Source organism: Brassica rapa, chromosome A01 (assembly GCF_000309985.2).
Source record: "Brassica rapa cultivar Chiifu-401-42 chromosome A01, CAAS_Brap_v3.01, whole genome shotgun sequence".
Taxonomy (NCBI): domain Eukaryota; kingdom Viridiplantae; phylum Streptophyta; class Magnoliopsida; order Brassicales; family Brassicaceae; genus Brassica; species Brassica rapa.
In genome coordinates this window covers 19,388,402-19,403,772 of record NC_024795.2, presented here as the reverse complement: position 1 = coordinate 19,403,772, position 15,371 = coordinate 19,388,402, and the positions used below count along the sequence as shown (strand labels likewise).

General features: G+C 36.0%; 2 protein-coding genes across 3 annotated transcripts; one reads left to right on the top strand and one right to left on the bottom strand.

Moving 5' to 3' along the window:
- The first annotated feature begins 99 nt into the window (after positions 1–99).
- On the top strand, positions 100–2,872 carry LOC103830838 (uncharacterized aarF domain-containing protein kinase 2). Its single transcript, XM_033274540.1, has 6 exons — positions 100–474; positions 583–1,873; positions 1,963–2,226; positions 2,301–2,456; positions 2,541–2,676; positions 2,720–2,872. Exons 1-5 carry the CDS (start codon positions 458–460, stop codon positions 2,658–2,660), a joined length of 1,848 nt encoding a protein of 615 aa, XP_033130431.1. The 5' UTR covers positions 100–457; the 3' UTR covers positions 2,661–2,676; positions 2,720–2,872.
- A 271-nt stretch (positions 2,873–3,143) lies between these two features.
- On the bottom strand, positions 3,144–6,078 carry LOC103830827 (equilibrative nucleotide transporter 7). 2 transcript variants are annotated; one of them, XM_018658995.2, is made up of 10 exons: positions 5,620–6,078; positions 5,289–5,435; positions 5,085–5,189; positions 4,822–4,977; positions 4,591–4,734; positions 4,400–4,505; positions 4,135–4,307; positions 3,866–4,029; positions 3,503–3,761; positions 3,144–3,416 (listed from the first exon to the last, which is right to left on the bottom strand). In XM_018658995.2, exons 2-10 carry the CDS (start codon positions 5,322–5,324, stop codon positions 3,306–3,308), a joined length of 1,254 nt encoding a protein of 417 aa, XP_018514511.1. In that variant the 5' UTR covers positions 5,325–5,435; positions 5,620–6,078; the 3' UTR covers positions 3,144–3,305. The 2 variants fall into 2 exon arrangements, with proteins under 2 accessions (XP_018514511.1, XP_009104893.1); XM_009106645.3 differs by having other exon boundaries at positions 5,289–5,339; positions 5,620–6,077.
- Positions 6,079–15,371: the final 9,293 nt, after the last annotated feature.

The following is a 15,371-nucleotide window of genomic DNA, read 5'->3' as shown; positions in this document are numbered from 1 at the left end:
ATAAACAAATTTTTTTTTTTAATTTTATGCTTAAATAATCAACTTTATATTAAATATTAATTAAAATAATAAAATATATAATATTAATAAATTTCATTTTGAATATAATTTAACTTTTAAAAAATTTATCACGTGCAAGAAAACACCTAGTTAACTTAACCCTAGAAAAAAAGTACTTTTTGGTAAGCCGACGAGACATTACTAAATATGTAAATGAGAAAAGATATTTTATTTAGTTAGCGTGATTGTTTGGACCGACGACAAATATTTTTAGCGTGAAGCCCACGAGGTCGCCTTTTGTGGGTCCCTTCTCTCTCTCCGTATCGTCTTCAGCCTCCAAAACCCCCACGAAACGGCGAGCCACCGTAGACCGAGTCCTAATCGATGAGACAATGCTCCGTACGCTTCACGGTTTGAAGATCAACAACCTTTCTCCTCGAATTGCTCGTCTCTCGCCATGACTCTCCTCTCTAGGTTCGTCTCTGCTTTATCATCCGATTCCGCTTTTGCTTCCCTGTTACAAAGTTTCAACCTTTACTCTTTCCCTTTGATTGTTTCCTTCTAAAAAGTTGTTTCATGCAGATTCTTGGTCACCAAAGTGGTTACCAGATACACACAATCTCTCTACTCTAACCAGAAACATGGGACATCTGTTAAAGTCTCTTTAGTTTTGCCTCAGTTCAGAAATTCGAGTAATGGGTTTCATTCATTGTCCCTTGTCCCTTACGCTAAAGGAAGATCTTTCGGTCATAGTCTTCTCTCACGAAGCTATGTAGTCAAGCAACGTGCTCAATTCTCTTTGAAATGGCTTCTTAATAGATACTCTACCCACCAATGGAACTTACCTCGCATAAGCATGGTTGCTCAAGCCTTTTGCTTGTCTGTATCCCGTTCGCCCTTGTTAGTACCTGGCGTGTTAGCTCTCACTTGTAGGAAAGTCGCTTATGCGCAAAGGCCCGCTCCAAGTCCTCCCGTTTTAATACGGTCTCCTCAGCAGTTTTCTCTTTATAGAAGTGCTGTTAACATCCCTGTTGTTATCTCCACTTTGGTTCTTTCCGCGGTGAGAAGTGTGGCTCTCCTCGGGAGAGCTCTCTATTTAGCAGTCTTGCTTTCTCCTAATCTCGTGATGGCGTTGTTGGAGTTCTCATGCGGGCCACGGTTCAGGAAGCTGCGGCATGAGGTCCTCCATCGAACTCTGGAGAGAGCTGGTCCTGCTTTTATCAAGTTCGGACAATGGATCGCCACGAGACCTGATCTGTTCTCTAAGGATCTGTGTTTGCAGCTCTCGAAGCTTCACAGTAACGCCCCTGAGCACAGCTTTGAGTTCACCAAAAGAACCATCGAGAGAGCCTTTGGTCGTAAGCTCTCTGATATATTCGAGGAGTTTGATGAGGCGCCAGTGGCTTCCGGGAGCATAGCTCAAGTCCATAGAGCCACCTTGAAGTTTCAGTATCCAGGACAAAAGGTGAAGTCCTCCGAAGTTGCTGTTAAAGTTAGGCATCCTTGCGTTGAGGAGACGATGACGAGAGACTTTGTGATAATCAAAATGGCGGCAAAGCTAACTACTTTCGTCCCGGGTCTGAACTGGCTTCGGTTGGATGAGTGCGTGCAGCAGTTTAGCCTCTACATGTTGTCTCAAGTTGATCTCTCGAGGGAAGCTTCTCATTTGAGTCGGTTTATATATAACTTCCGTGGATGGAAAGATGTCTCTTTCCCTAAGCCTGTCTTTCCCCTTGTGCATCCCTCTGTTCTGGTTGAGTCATTCGAGCACGGAGAGAGCGTGGCTCGTTATGTGGATGGACCAGAAGGACATGAATGGCTTAAGTCTAAAGTGGCTCATATCGGAACTAATGCTCTCTTGAAGATGCTCCTGGTGAATCCTCTTTTTTGTTCGTTTCAGTTTAGTTATATAACTTTTAAAGATTTTTTTATCACATTCTTGTTTTTTTTTTTTTTTTGCAGGTGGACAACTTCGTTCATGCAGATATGCACCCCGGGAACATTCTTGTCAGGAAGAACGGTGCTAAAAGAGGTCTGTTCAGATCGAAGAAGCCACACATTATTTTCCTTGATGTAGGGATGACTGCAGAGCTCTCGAAAACGGACAGAGACAACCTACTCGGTTTTTTCAAGGCGGTTGCGCGTAGAGATGGTCGGACTGCCGCTGAACGGACACTTAAGTTATCTAAACAACAGAAGTGTCCTAACCCACAGGCCTTTGTCGAGGTGAGAACACATACAAAGTTTCTTCATCTATGTGGTGTTGTTTATATTTATATATAAAACACATATTGTGACAGGAAGTAGAAGAAGCGTTTAGATTCTGGGGAACAGCAGAAGGAGAATCAGTTCATCCAGCAGATTGTATGCACGAGTTATTCGAGAAAATGAGAAATCATAGAGTTAACATTGATGGCAATGTCTCCACCGTGATGTTTACAACATTAGTTCTCGAGGTGAGTTTATTGTTGATTTATAGAGTTTGGTTCATATCTTAAAACAAGACTGAGGCTTTGAGGTATGTATGTATGTTCTGTTAGGGATGGCAACGGAAGCTGGATCCGGGATATGATATAATGCGAACGCTACAGAAAATGCTGCTGAAAACGGATTGGATGAAGTCACTTTCCTACACGGTCGATGGACTGATGGCTCCCTAGATTTGACAAAGGTTTATTTTTTTTCTATTATTATTATTATTTTGTACACGTTTGAATCTCTTTTGAGAGCCAACTTTTGTTTTGACTTAGGAGTTGATGAAACACCATCTTTTACAGAAGAAAAAATGAAAAGATAAATTCAAATTTTGTTTTTCTTCTTTTCTTTTGAATTGAGTTTAATCATCTCTCTAATTACATCAAACTTGTATTTTCTTTTGCGGTATATATCACCACATCAGTTTTGTGTCTCAGTTTTGGTTATTATGAACCTAAACTCAATCAAAATGTGTCTCAGTTTTGGTTATTATTTCATTTTCTGCATAAATTAAAATTTATGACAATTTTGTGATGGACGGTTTTCTTATGAGCTGAAGAATTAAAGAATCACTTTTAGGTTCCAAAACATTTTTTTAGCTAATATTTGTAAATAAATCATGGATCTAAAAACCAATGAAATGGTAATCGACGCATTTTTTATTGGTAGGAAACTCAAAAAGTATCTTAACTTTGCAAGTATTTAATATGTAGCTACTACAAACGAAGTTGCTCTAGAAAAAAAAAAGTTTCAGTCAAAGTTTAAAGGTTAAAACATAAACACCAATCGAAGGAATGACTTTATCTAATAGTTTGCACCAATGGTTTCGCTTAGAAGGAGCCGTTACCAATGAGCCAAAGCCAACCCAAACAAACACCAGCGAAGATACCTCCCAATAGAAACACGCACAACAAGTTCCCTAATGCATTCGACTCGGGTCCCTATTAAGAAGAAATTCAATAGATTACAGAATCAGACATATATAACTAGTTCTAAATCGATTGGAGACATATATAAAGTAGCTTACATTGTAACCCTTTGGTGCAATGCTGAAGATGCAGACTGTTAAATAACCGTTACTCAATCCCAAGAAAGAGGTGAGGAAAATCATCCATCCCTGATCCGCGTATTTAGCTGTAAAGTAAAACGCTGGAACGAGCAAGAAACGCGCAATAACGCAGCCCGTGATCCATTTCCTAGATTCCATTGCTAAAATTTTGATTGAGGGGATGAACCTAGCGATTGAATCCCATCCGTTGTACATGGCTATTAGGACTGGTGCATACCTTTTATTTGTCACATGAAACACACAAAATGTTTTTTTTTACATAACCAATATATATGTATAGTAATGAAAAATATGAACTGAATGCTTGTTAGTGTTACGTACCAATCGCCCAACCGGTGTTCTCCTGTGTTCTCATAAAGAAAACCAGGGAAAATCGATAGCGTAACAACGTAAATCATGAATATATTCATCCCATGATCAATGTTTTGCCGTAGCAATTGCTTCTTCGTTAGTCTTATGATCTTGGTCTCGTCCATTTGTTGAACCTTTTGTGAGGATCAAAAGTTAAACAGATAATTAACTAGCGAAATAAAAACCACAGCACTGGTGTTTTTTGTTTGTTTTAGGTTCAAAGTTATTTAGAACTGAACCTGTTGAGCTTGCTCTTGGAGGCCGGCCGCAGCTAGATCTGCTGCTACGGATTTAGCCCCTTCTTTCCCTGCTTTGGAACGGTAGTATTTTACGATAGGAAGCTTAGCGAAGACAGTCACATATAGAATGAGACATCCTAACTCGATCAATGTTGCTATTCCTATGAACAACACTACAAGAAACACGTGATGATGATTAAGATTAGCTTTAGTTATATAATAAGATGTAACAAAAAGTTACAGGAGAAGTTAGAAGAGACATTACAAGCGCCTTTTCGGAGACCATCAGAAGACTTGTCAAAGATTGCTTTCGTAATAAGCCTTAAACCGGAGGTTAGAGCCCCGGCTATGCCTAAGCCTCCCATGAATGCCTGAAAATAAAAGATAATAATAACTTTTAGCTAAATTGATTTTAGTGAAGAGAGACAATCCATCACTAAAAGACCAAAACTAAACCTGTATGAACTCGGGGCACATGAAAGACAGATCTCCAACCATTCCACCTTGTACAAAAGCATCAGCCAACCCGAAAAGAGCAACAATCAAACACAACACGACATATGCTCCTACACTTCCACTGCCATGCGAAGCAAGATCCAACTTCCCCAAACCGAAAACAATGAATCAAAACCAGGGAGTTGTATATCATGTAGAAAACACATTTTGTTGAAAATTAAGTGTACTTACAATGATCAGACAAAATGTGCCAGCAGTATAAATGCTGTACCCCAAAATGTTACGAAATCGAGTATTGAGCTTGGCTTCTTTGTAAGCAAGTGTTGATATAAACACATTGGCAACCAATTGGTAAACTATGGTTAGCACCCTCGAAGGATGATATTTCTGTTTGTTACACAAAAACAATACAAAACAAAAATGAAGTGAATTAAAGTTATATATAACAACTGAATAGATTTGTCTGTCAAAAAAATGTTTTTAGAGAATCATACCGGGAAAACTTGATAATAGTAATCGGTGATGGTCAGCATTGCATTCCATGCCACGAGAGAACCTAATCCTAGAATGCAACACACAACTCGTGCTATATTCTTGCCCTGTTCATCATCAATATCCAATTATCATATACACTTAGCATAGGAAGTAACATACACTGTAGATTATATGAATTAGTGATTTATATAACTTATATCTACCTCAAGCCTGCTTGGGATTTCCTCTGAATTACTCATTGGAGGATCACAATCCTGCAAATTTCAGAAGCTTAGGATAGATCAATATAATTTTATATTCGTTTGGCTCCGAAACTTTCAGCCTCTTCCCTTTCACACCAAGATCCTCGACTACCAAATCAAAGACATGGTGTTAAGTCCCTTAACTATCTTAGTTGAGTTTGATTTCAATCTAAGATTAGAAGATCACTAAGAAACAGAACTCGAATGAGTTGGAATATCATTAAAGAACTACATGACACTTGCACAAATTAAGGTTATGACTGTAATAGAAGAAGAAGAAAAAGAAACTCACCTTAGGCAAACCTAGTTTAAAGGTAGAGGGAAAAGATGTATGAGGTTTAACCCCGATACCTAAGCATATATGAAAGTTTTTTTATGGAAGATTCTTTGATTTTCGATATCAATGGATTTGCATGATTCGCGTGAATCGTAACGGCTTTAATCCGAAAAGGATTTATTGACAAAAAGAAAAGAAGAGAAACAAAATTCGAAAAATATTCATAATATATACTAGTTTAAGACCCGCGCGGGATGAATGTTATATATATAACTAATTTTTATCTATTATTATTTTTTGTATTCATTTATGTATTATGTATATAATTAAATTAGAGTAAAGACATAAATCAAAATAATATATCTTTTTTATTTACGATACTTTTTTGGTAAATTAATCAAAATAATCATTTTTATTTTATATGCTATATAACTAAATTTCAATGACATGGACATATATATATATATATATATATAGTATCTTTTAGTATACATATATATTATTGCGAATTCATACTCATATGATAACACAAAATTTTTAATGTGCGATTTTTTGAATGCAAATTTCAAAATTAAAAATATTAAGGTTTCAATACTTTTTCAGTACAAATTTAGAAATTATCATATTTAAGTATTGTCCTATGTTATATATTTTAATTTTAAACTATATTAATATATAATATGAATGTCTAGTAAATGAGACTTCATATTCATACGATTTATGTTCATTTGTATCTTGTTATTACCAAAAACATTAAACCATTAATCACAAAATTTTATTATGACTCATTTAACATTTTTAGTAATTTATAGTCGTTTTAAAAAGATTCAGAATATAACATATAAGAAAAAAAATAACTTTTTATTATATGATTAATGTCGTTTTTTAATATTATTTAATGGTACAAAATTAAACAAAAAAGAGTTTAGATATAAAAATTATTATCAAATATTTATTACTCATAATCATTGATTATCATATATACGTTAATCATATTAGGCAATTCTGTAACTTTTATTAAAGGAAAGTGCGAGAATATTCATTTATACACTATTTATCAATTTAATAGTTAGTTTAATAAAAGTATATTATAAGTTAAGATAAACGACCAATTTCTCTAAAAATTCTGAATTTCATTTTCATGATGACACGTAGTTACAAAATAATATTGTAATGTTTATCAATTAATATATAAGGGATGTTATCAGGAAAAGAAGGGTCTTAGACTCTTAGTGTTAAAGAAGGGGAATATCATAATATACATGTTATAGGATCTAGAGAAAAATATTCATAATATATATGCAAATAAGGGAATATCTTAATGTTATCAGGAAATAGAAAAGCTTGCCGCTTTAGAAAAAAAAAAAGATAATGAAGTAATCAAAGCACATTTTCACGTCACGTGTGCCAGGAAAATCTTATCCTACATGTTGCTTTTATTTTTGTAAAGTTTTTAGCACATTAATTTCTTTTAAGTAATCAACTATTGTTAACAAAACATTTAGGTTAATATTTTTCAACTATAGGTATTTTGCCCGCACATGCGGACATAATCATCTTACGAATACTTATTATTTTATATCTTATTAATCCAAAAATTGGTAATATAAAACTCTAATTGGTGAATATGTTGAAGGAAAAATATTATGGTGAATTTTTTGTTCCTCAAAATTTATACCAGTTATGTTGAAATTTTAGTCAAATTATTGAAAGGTAGATATCACTTTTTTCTTCTAAATTCTCATGGAAGAATGACTTTATAAGAAAAAATTTCCCTATGCAATTTTGATAAGAAACAAATCGAACAAAAATTCATATTTTTTATTTTTCCAATTCCTCAAATGAAATTTATTTTCTATTTTGTTCATTTTTTCATTCTTCTAGTGGTCACCAACTGAAACTATAGTGTTTCACGGATTAAACTTAAACTGGTTTAAAGTAAAAGCAAGAAAATTTGTTTTAAACTCAGTCACAAGTTAACTTATTATTTATGATTTTAAATAGTTAAATCAAACATCAAATTATTTATATATGTCAAAAAATGTTCATCAAACTATGTACTTATTATTATGTTAAAAGTTTTAAAACACTCATATATTAGAAATAGTTTAGAAAATATCTTTATATAAATATTTTTGTTTGACTAATATTTAATTATAAACTGTTTTATATCTTAGTTTTTTTAAATTTATGATAAAAATATTATTTTCAGATAGCAAAACAATATATATATAAGAATTCTCTTAATTTTTAAATATATTTTCACAATTTTATTATATTAGTTTATAATTAATTATTTAATATAACGTAGAAATTTAATTTTATTAAAATAAAATGTGGGTTTTATTATATATAAAATTCATTACGGGTTTTGTGAAATTAATAAATACTCAGTTAAAAACTAATAATAAATCAATAACTTATACAAAAGCTTAAATCCTAATAAAATATGACAAATAAGAAAATAAGAATTTGAATATAACATATAGATTTAAATATTATTAAATCAAAATTCTTTTTAATTATATATAAAATTCATTAAAATATTTTTTTAAATTAATAAATTAGTGATTCAGCTGAAAATTATTAATAAATCAATGACTAAGCTAAAACCTAATAAAAACATGACAAATAAGCAAAATTGACTAAAAGCTTGGAAAACATGACAAATAAGAAATATCAGAATAATTATATATCTAATTACATATTTTATATTTATATTATTTAAATTAATAAATTATGGACTCAACTAAAAACTATTAATAAATTAATGACTCAGTTTAAACCTAATTAAAACATGACAAATAAGCAAAATTACCTAAAATCATGGAAATCATGACAAATAAGCTAAATCACTTCATAAATTATTGTATAGATAGATAGATTGTAATTTAATACTATAGTTTATTTATTGGTTAACAATTTTATTTTAAAAATTTATAATCTATACATAATATATGTATTTTATGTTCAAATGTATGTATATAATTTATTGAAATTGTTTTTGGCTAGTTTAAATAAACGATCTTGTACCTAATTTATTAATTTATGATCCTATTTTTTCTCTGTTGAAAGTTGTCAATCAAATTTTGAACATTTTCAAAATTGTTACTACGCTAATTAGATTTTGGACTCTTTCATATTTGTACAATGAACACTGCTTAGATAATACAATCAATCTACTTAAACTAAAGCAACATCGTCTAATAAAACTTAACCGATGTTATATTCCGAAATTAAGCTAAAACCAAACTTTCAGTTGTCTGCTATGAGGATCCCAAAAGCTTTTTAAGCTCAAATATTAGAAAATGATTTTAGCTTAATTTTGATTTAGTTTAAGTAGACGATGTTGGTTTAGTTTATATAGACTGGTTGTATTATCTAAGTAGTGTTTAATAATATTGTAACAAACGTGAAAAAGTCCAAAATTTAAGTAGCGTAATAGTAATTTTTAACAGGTCCAAAATTTAAATGACAATTTTCAACCGTAGATAAAATATGAATCTAAATTAATAGATTAGATAAAAATACAAAATAAAATTATTCAAGATAAAAACATTAGATGAAAAAAAATTGAATGAAATCAAATTTTCTCCGAGAATGGACCCTCCTAGTTATATAGTGTAAACATTTTTTTCAATATTATCTTTCTTACATGATATCAGTAAACCATACCAAAAAAAAAAAAAAATCAGTTATTCTCCTCTTATCCTCTAAATCAATCATCGCTGATGTTGCAAAGGCAACCACCTCTGACAAACCTCTCCAGCCAAGGCTAGCGGCACCATTCAAATCCAAACGCAAAACTTTTCAATGTTAACACATCCAACGTTAAGAAGTTAACATCAACAAACTATAGTCTTCAGATCCATGATTTCCTCCATGGCTATGATCTATCTGGTTTCCATGATGGTATTTCTGCAATCCCGAATGCCACAATCATTGTCAACAAGGATATTGTTGTCAACCCTGAATTCTCTTTCTGGAAGAGACAAGACAAGCTCATATTCAGTGCATGGCTAGGAGCCATCTTCTCCCTGATCCAACCAGTTGTGCATGTCATGTGCCACAACCTCAACAAAGATCTGGCACATCTAAGCATCAACATAAACAATTGAATAATCAGCTGACGCAAAAGCAGAAAAACAAAAAACAAAAAGGTGTTTCGATAAAAAAAAAGTGCTTCAAAAAAAACAATAATCAACTAACGCAATGGACTAAAGGAAATAGTTCCATCGATAGAAAAGAAAGCAGGAGTGATATTTAGTTAATATCTATATTTTTTTAAAAGGAAAAAAATGCACCGTTTTGTCTGAGGGGGATTTTTTGGCGATTAGGGTTTTCAGTTGCCGCTTCATCAAGGCACCTTTTCCGGCGCCGCCTATGCCTCCGTCGGAGGGCTTGGCCGTCTCGGAGCAGAGGGAAGAGGTCCCAACCAATTCCCAAACGTTGACAACACCAGTTTTGAATCGCTCATGGGTTAAAGTTGCGCAAGATCAAAGATCGTTAAAGAAGTATGATGTGGAAATCACGAAGAATGATGGGGTTGATTCAGTTGTGGTTCCAGATGAAGTTTTCCAGGATCCATCTCCTCTGTGGGAGGATTTTCTGATTGGGAAATTTCTCGAGAAAGCTCCTCATGTGGGGAAAGTTCACGCTATTGTCAACAAGATATGGGCAATGGATAAGTCGCAGATGGTTGAAGTGTTTGTGCTCAACCCTACGACTATGAAGTTTCGGATTATCAACCAGGAGATGCGAAAAAGGGTTCTCAAACGAGGAATGTGGAATTTGGCAGGTGTTCCTGCTGTGATGTCCAAGTGGATGCCTTTTGCAGAGGATATACAGCCGGAGCAAACTTCGGTACCAATGTGGGTGCATATGCGCAAAGTTCCAATGAACATGTTTTCATGGAAGGGCCTCAGTTTTTTGTCTAGCCCAGTGGGAGTACCGGATCGTCTACACCCAGAAACAACACAATGCGCGGACTTTAGAGTGGCAAAGATATTCGTCAAAGCAGATCTTACAAAGGAGCTTCCACGGGCAATGAATTTCAAAGTCCAAGGAAAGGAAGTAAGAGTAGAGTATTCTTATCCTTGGTTGCCTTCGAAATGCACAAGGTGTGGGAAATGGGGACATTCTGTCTCAACTTGTGTGGTTAAACAAAATAGTGGAGACGATAATGGAGTCAAGCAGAACAGTGGAGAAGATTATGGAACACAAAACGCAGTGGAAAAGGAAGTAGCTCAAGAAAAGTGTGGAGAAAATAATGTAAGTGGTGAGGAACATGTAGAGAAAGATGCTCCTGCTGAAGCTCAGAGGGAGACAAGTGTTAATCAGAATGAAAACATGGACAAGGAGGATGAGCTAACTGTCCATGGGAATGAGTGGAAAACAGTGTCTCCAGGCAAGGTATGCAGATCAGCTGAGAAGAGAGGAAGAGAGCTAGAGTTTGGGAAGTTTTCATTACTATCCAACTCACGTTTCTCGGTGTTAAGTTTGGAAGAGGAGGACGGGGAAATAACAGAGAGATTGGAGGTTTTGGAGAAAAAGAATTCAGAGGAGCCTGAGAAAGCTATCGAGCAAACTACATCTATGGAGGGGATTAAATCACATGAGAGCTTAATAAATGAAGAGTTAGAGAAATCTGAAGATGAGGCGGACCAGAGAAAAGAGAAGGAAAGGATTCTTGTAGCTCCGAAAACAGAGCAAGAAGTAGAGATAGTCCAATCTGTTTTTCCTGCAGAAGATAATGAGAAAACAAAGGAAGCGCCACTTACAGAGGGAGTTTCACAAACAGTTGTGGCTACGGGAAATAAAGGCAGAGAAACAATTTTGAGGCCTTCTCTTCCTCGAAACTCCAAAGATAAACACAAGGTTCTATCAAACTCTGCGGTTCAAATAGCAAAGGATGCGTCCAGCTATTCGAATACAAAGTCCCTCAAAAAGAACTTTTAATGTCGGGTTTTTTCTGGAACATTCGTGGATTAAACAAGACCAATAAACATCCTGTAATCCGAGAATGGATCAAGAAAAGTTCTCTACAGTTTGGTTGTATTTTGGAGACAAGAGTTAGGGAAAGTAAAGCTGATAGGATTGCTTCCTCGATATTCCGAGATTGGTCAATGCTATCTAACTATGAATATAGTAGATTGGGAAAAATTTGGGTGGTATGGAGCCCCAAGGTGAGGGTCACGCCCTGTTTTAAAAGTGCTCAACTGATCACATGTTCTATCTTGATGGAGGGAGCCCAAGAGGACATCATATGTTCTTTTGTTTATGCTGCTAATCGGGCAGAAGAGAGAAGAGTCCTATGGGAAGATCTAAAAAATCACCAAGACTCTCCTATGATACGAAATAAACCCTGGATTGTGATGGGAGATTTCAATGAAACTTTGGAGATAGAGGAACATTCAGGATATACCAACTCACCACTGGTAACTCCGGGAATGCGAGAGTTTCAGGAAGTAATACAGTACTGTTCTATGCTTGACATGAGCTTCCATGGTCCCAAATTTACATGGACAAATAAGAGAGACTCGGAGCTGATCTGTAAGAAACTTGATAGAACGCTGATGAATACTAAGTGGCTGCAATCTTTCCCTCAATCTCACTGTGTTTTCGAGGCCGGAGGATGCTCGGATCACTTGAGATGTCGAATACAGATTGAGACTGAAGTTCTGAGACCAAAACGTCCGTTTAAATTTGTTAATTCAGTGGTGGACTCGCCAGAGTTCCTACCGATGGTGGAACAATTTTGGGCAGATACGCCAGAGATATATAGCTCCACATCTGCCATATTTCGGTTAGCAAAAAAGCTCAAAGAGCTTAAACCTGTCCTAAGGAACCTAAGCAAGGCTCAGGTAGGAGACATTACTCGGCGTACAAAAGAGGCATTTGAAAAGCTGTGCGCTAGCCAACAAAAGACTCTCTCCACGCCATCACAAGCTAATTCAGCTGAAGAAAATATGCTCTATGAACGATGGGTTCGTCTGTCAGGTATCGAGGAAAAGGTTCTGAGTCAAAAGGCGAAACTTCATTGGCTAGAGGTGGGAGATGGAAACAACATACATTTCCATAATGCAGCAAAGACTCGGGAGATTAGAAATACTATTCGAGAGATCCAGCGGGAAGATGGTACTACGGCAGCCACTCAAGAAGACATTAAGACAGAAGCAGTCCGGTACTTTAATGGCTTTTTAGCTACCCAGGTGCAGGATTATCAAGGCATCTCAGTAGAGGCGTTGAAAGAGTTACTGAATTTTGAGTGTGAGGAGCTGGACCAGAATATGCTAGTACAGAATGTCACTGCAGATGATATTAAAGAAGTGATATTCAAGATGGCACGAAACAAGGCCCCAGGCCCTGATGGATACACATGTGAGTTCTATAAGGCAGCGTGGCCAATAGTCGGCAAAGAGGTTGTGGTCGCAGTAACATCCTTTTTTGAATATGGTTTCTTACCGAAAGGAGTTAACTCTACCATTTTGGCATTGATACCTAAAAAAGACGAGGCCATACTATTCAAAGATTATCGGCCTATTTCTTGCTGCAATGTTTTGTACAAGGTTATCTCAAAACTGTTGGCAAACAGGCTGAAGAAAGTTCTACCGAAATTTATCTCTCCGAGTCAATCAGCTTTTGTTAAGGATAGATTGTTGATGGAGAATGTCCTGCTAGCATCAGAACTGGTCAAGAACTATCATAAAGATTCAGTCTCAGCACGTTGCGCTCTCAAGATTGATATCTCCAAGGCTTTTGACACAGTGCAATGGCCGTTTCTACTGGGTACTTTAAAGGCTTTGGGGTTCCCGGTTAAATTTATCACCTGGATAGAGAAGTGCATCACTTTGGCCTCGTTCTCGGTTCAAGTAAATGGAGAATTAGCTGGCTATTTCAATAGTAGAAGAGGGCTTCGGCAGGGATGTTCTTTATCACCGTACTTGTTCGTCATATGTATGCAAGTGCTATCTCGGATGCTAGATCAAGCAGCCATATCCCGCCAATTCGGATTTCATCCCTATTGTCAAGGTGTGAAACTCACTCATTTGTGTTTCGCAGATGATGTACTTGTGTTCTCAGATGGAAAAAAACGTTCAGTCGAAGGTATTCTCGAGGTCTTTAAGCGATTTGCAGAGTTCTCGGGCCTGAATATAAGCATGGAAAAGTCAACGCTTTATCTTGCGGGGGTAAATGAAACAGAGAGTAATGTTATTCATGAACACTTCTCGTTTGCTGCGGGTTCTTTGCCAGTACGTTATCTTGGATTGCCATTGATGACGAAACAGATGACAGTGGCTGATTATGCTCCACTTATCGAGAAGATTCGAAAGAGAATAACATCCTGGAACGCCCGATTTTTATCTTTTGCAGGCAGACTCCAATTGATAAGCTCTGTAATACACAGTTTGACAAATTTCTGGATTTCGGCGTTTCGATTGCCAAGGAAGTGTATTCACGAAATAGATAGCCTTTGTGCTGCATTTTTGTGGTCCGGCCCAGAGCTTAACCCAAAGAAAGCGAAAGTTGCATGGAAAGACTGTATTTTACCGAAAGATGAAGGTGGTTTGGGATTGAAATCCATCGCCGAAGCAAACAAGGTAGCGAGTCTGAAACTCTTCTGGAAGCTAACCTCATCCCCATCATCTCTATGGGTCCAATGGGTCACTAGATACTTGATTAAAAAGGGTTCTATCTGGACGGTTAAAGAGAACTCCACGCTGGGCTCATGGATATGGAAGAAACTTTTAAAATACAGGGACATAGCAAAGGGTTTCTCGAAATCAGAGGTACAAAATGGTGCAACAACATCTTTCTGGTTTGATGTCAGGACACCAGCTGGAAGACTGATTGATATCACAGGGAGAGGAGGCTGTATAGATATGGGTATACGACTGGAAGCAACAGTTGATGTGGTCATCCGAACGCATCGAAGAAGGAGGCACCGGGTGGAAATCTTTAATGAGATTGAGGATCACATAGAACGACTAAAGGAGAGAGGACTGTTTGAACGGGACGATATTAAGTTGTGGAGGCGAGGAGACAAATATAAATCAACTTTCAGTTCTAAGGAAACTTGGAAACTGACAAGAGTGTCTCGCGTGAAGGTGAATTGGAGCCATGGGATCTGGTTTGCTTTGAATACACCTAAATACTCTTTCATGGCTTGGCTTGCAATCCTCAACAGACTTGCAACAGGAGACAGGATTCGACAATGGAACACTCAACACACCAGCTCTTGTGTGTTCTGCAATGATCCAATGGAGTCAAGAGATCATCTTTTCTTTGTATGCAAATTTTCAGAGGAGGTGTGGAAAGGTTTAACCCATAAGCTGTTAGATATGCGCTATACCTGCCAATGGGACCAAGTTATACCACTGCTGCTTGATCAAAACAGAGACAAAACAGAGCTCTTCATTGTGAGATATGTGTTCCAAGCAACTCTGTATGCTATATGGAGGGAACGCAATCAACGTAAGCATGGAGAAGAACCGATGACACCAGGACAAGTAATCAAAATGGTAGACAAGAACGTTCGCAACAGGCTCTCTTCCATTCGTGATAGGGCGCACACAGGAGGTTTATCTCTTTGGTTTGGAACGAGATAACTCATGGAGTTTTAAGACTGGTTTTCTGAAAAATTATATACCAATGTAACACAAAGTGTAAAACAGCTTTTTTGGTTGAATTAATTTAACATTCTTTCAAAAAAAAAAAAAAAAAAGTTCCATCGATAATGTACTACCACAGCTTAACAACTTGTATGG

What these genes read in the sequence shown, in the direction of transcription:
- LOC103830838 (XM_033274540.1), top strand. An exon ending in ACCCACAGGCCTTTGTCGAG is followed by an intron (nt 2,227 to 2,300) that starts GTGAGAACACAT and finishes ATATTGTGACAG; the next exon opens with GAAGTAGAAGAAGCGTTTAG. An exon ending in TTACAACATTAGTTCTCGAG is followed by an intron (nt 2,457 to 2,540) that starts GTGAGTTTATTG and finishes ATGTTCTGTTAG; the next exon opens with GGATGGCAACGGAAGCTGGA.
- LOC103830827 (XM_018658995.2), bottom strand. Translation starts at nt 5,324, where the DNA reads ATGAGTAATTCAGAGGAAATCCCAAGCAGGCTTGAG. An exon ending in GCACATTTTGTCTGATCATT is followed by an intron (nt 4,735 to 4,821) that starts GTAAGTACACTT and finishes GGTTTGGGGAAG; the next exon opens with TTGGATCTTGCTTCGCATGG. An exon ending in TTGCACCAAAGGGTTACAAT is followed by an intron (nt 3,417 to 3,502) that starts GTAAGCTACTTT and finishes TCTTCTTAATAG; the next exon opens with GGACCCGAGTCGAATGCATT.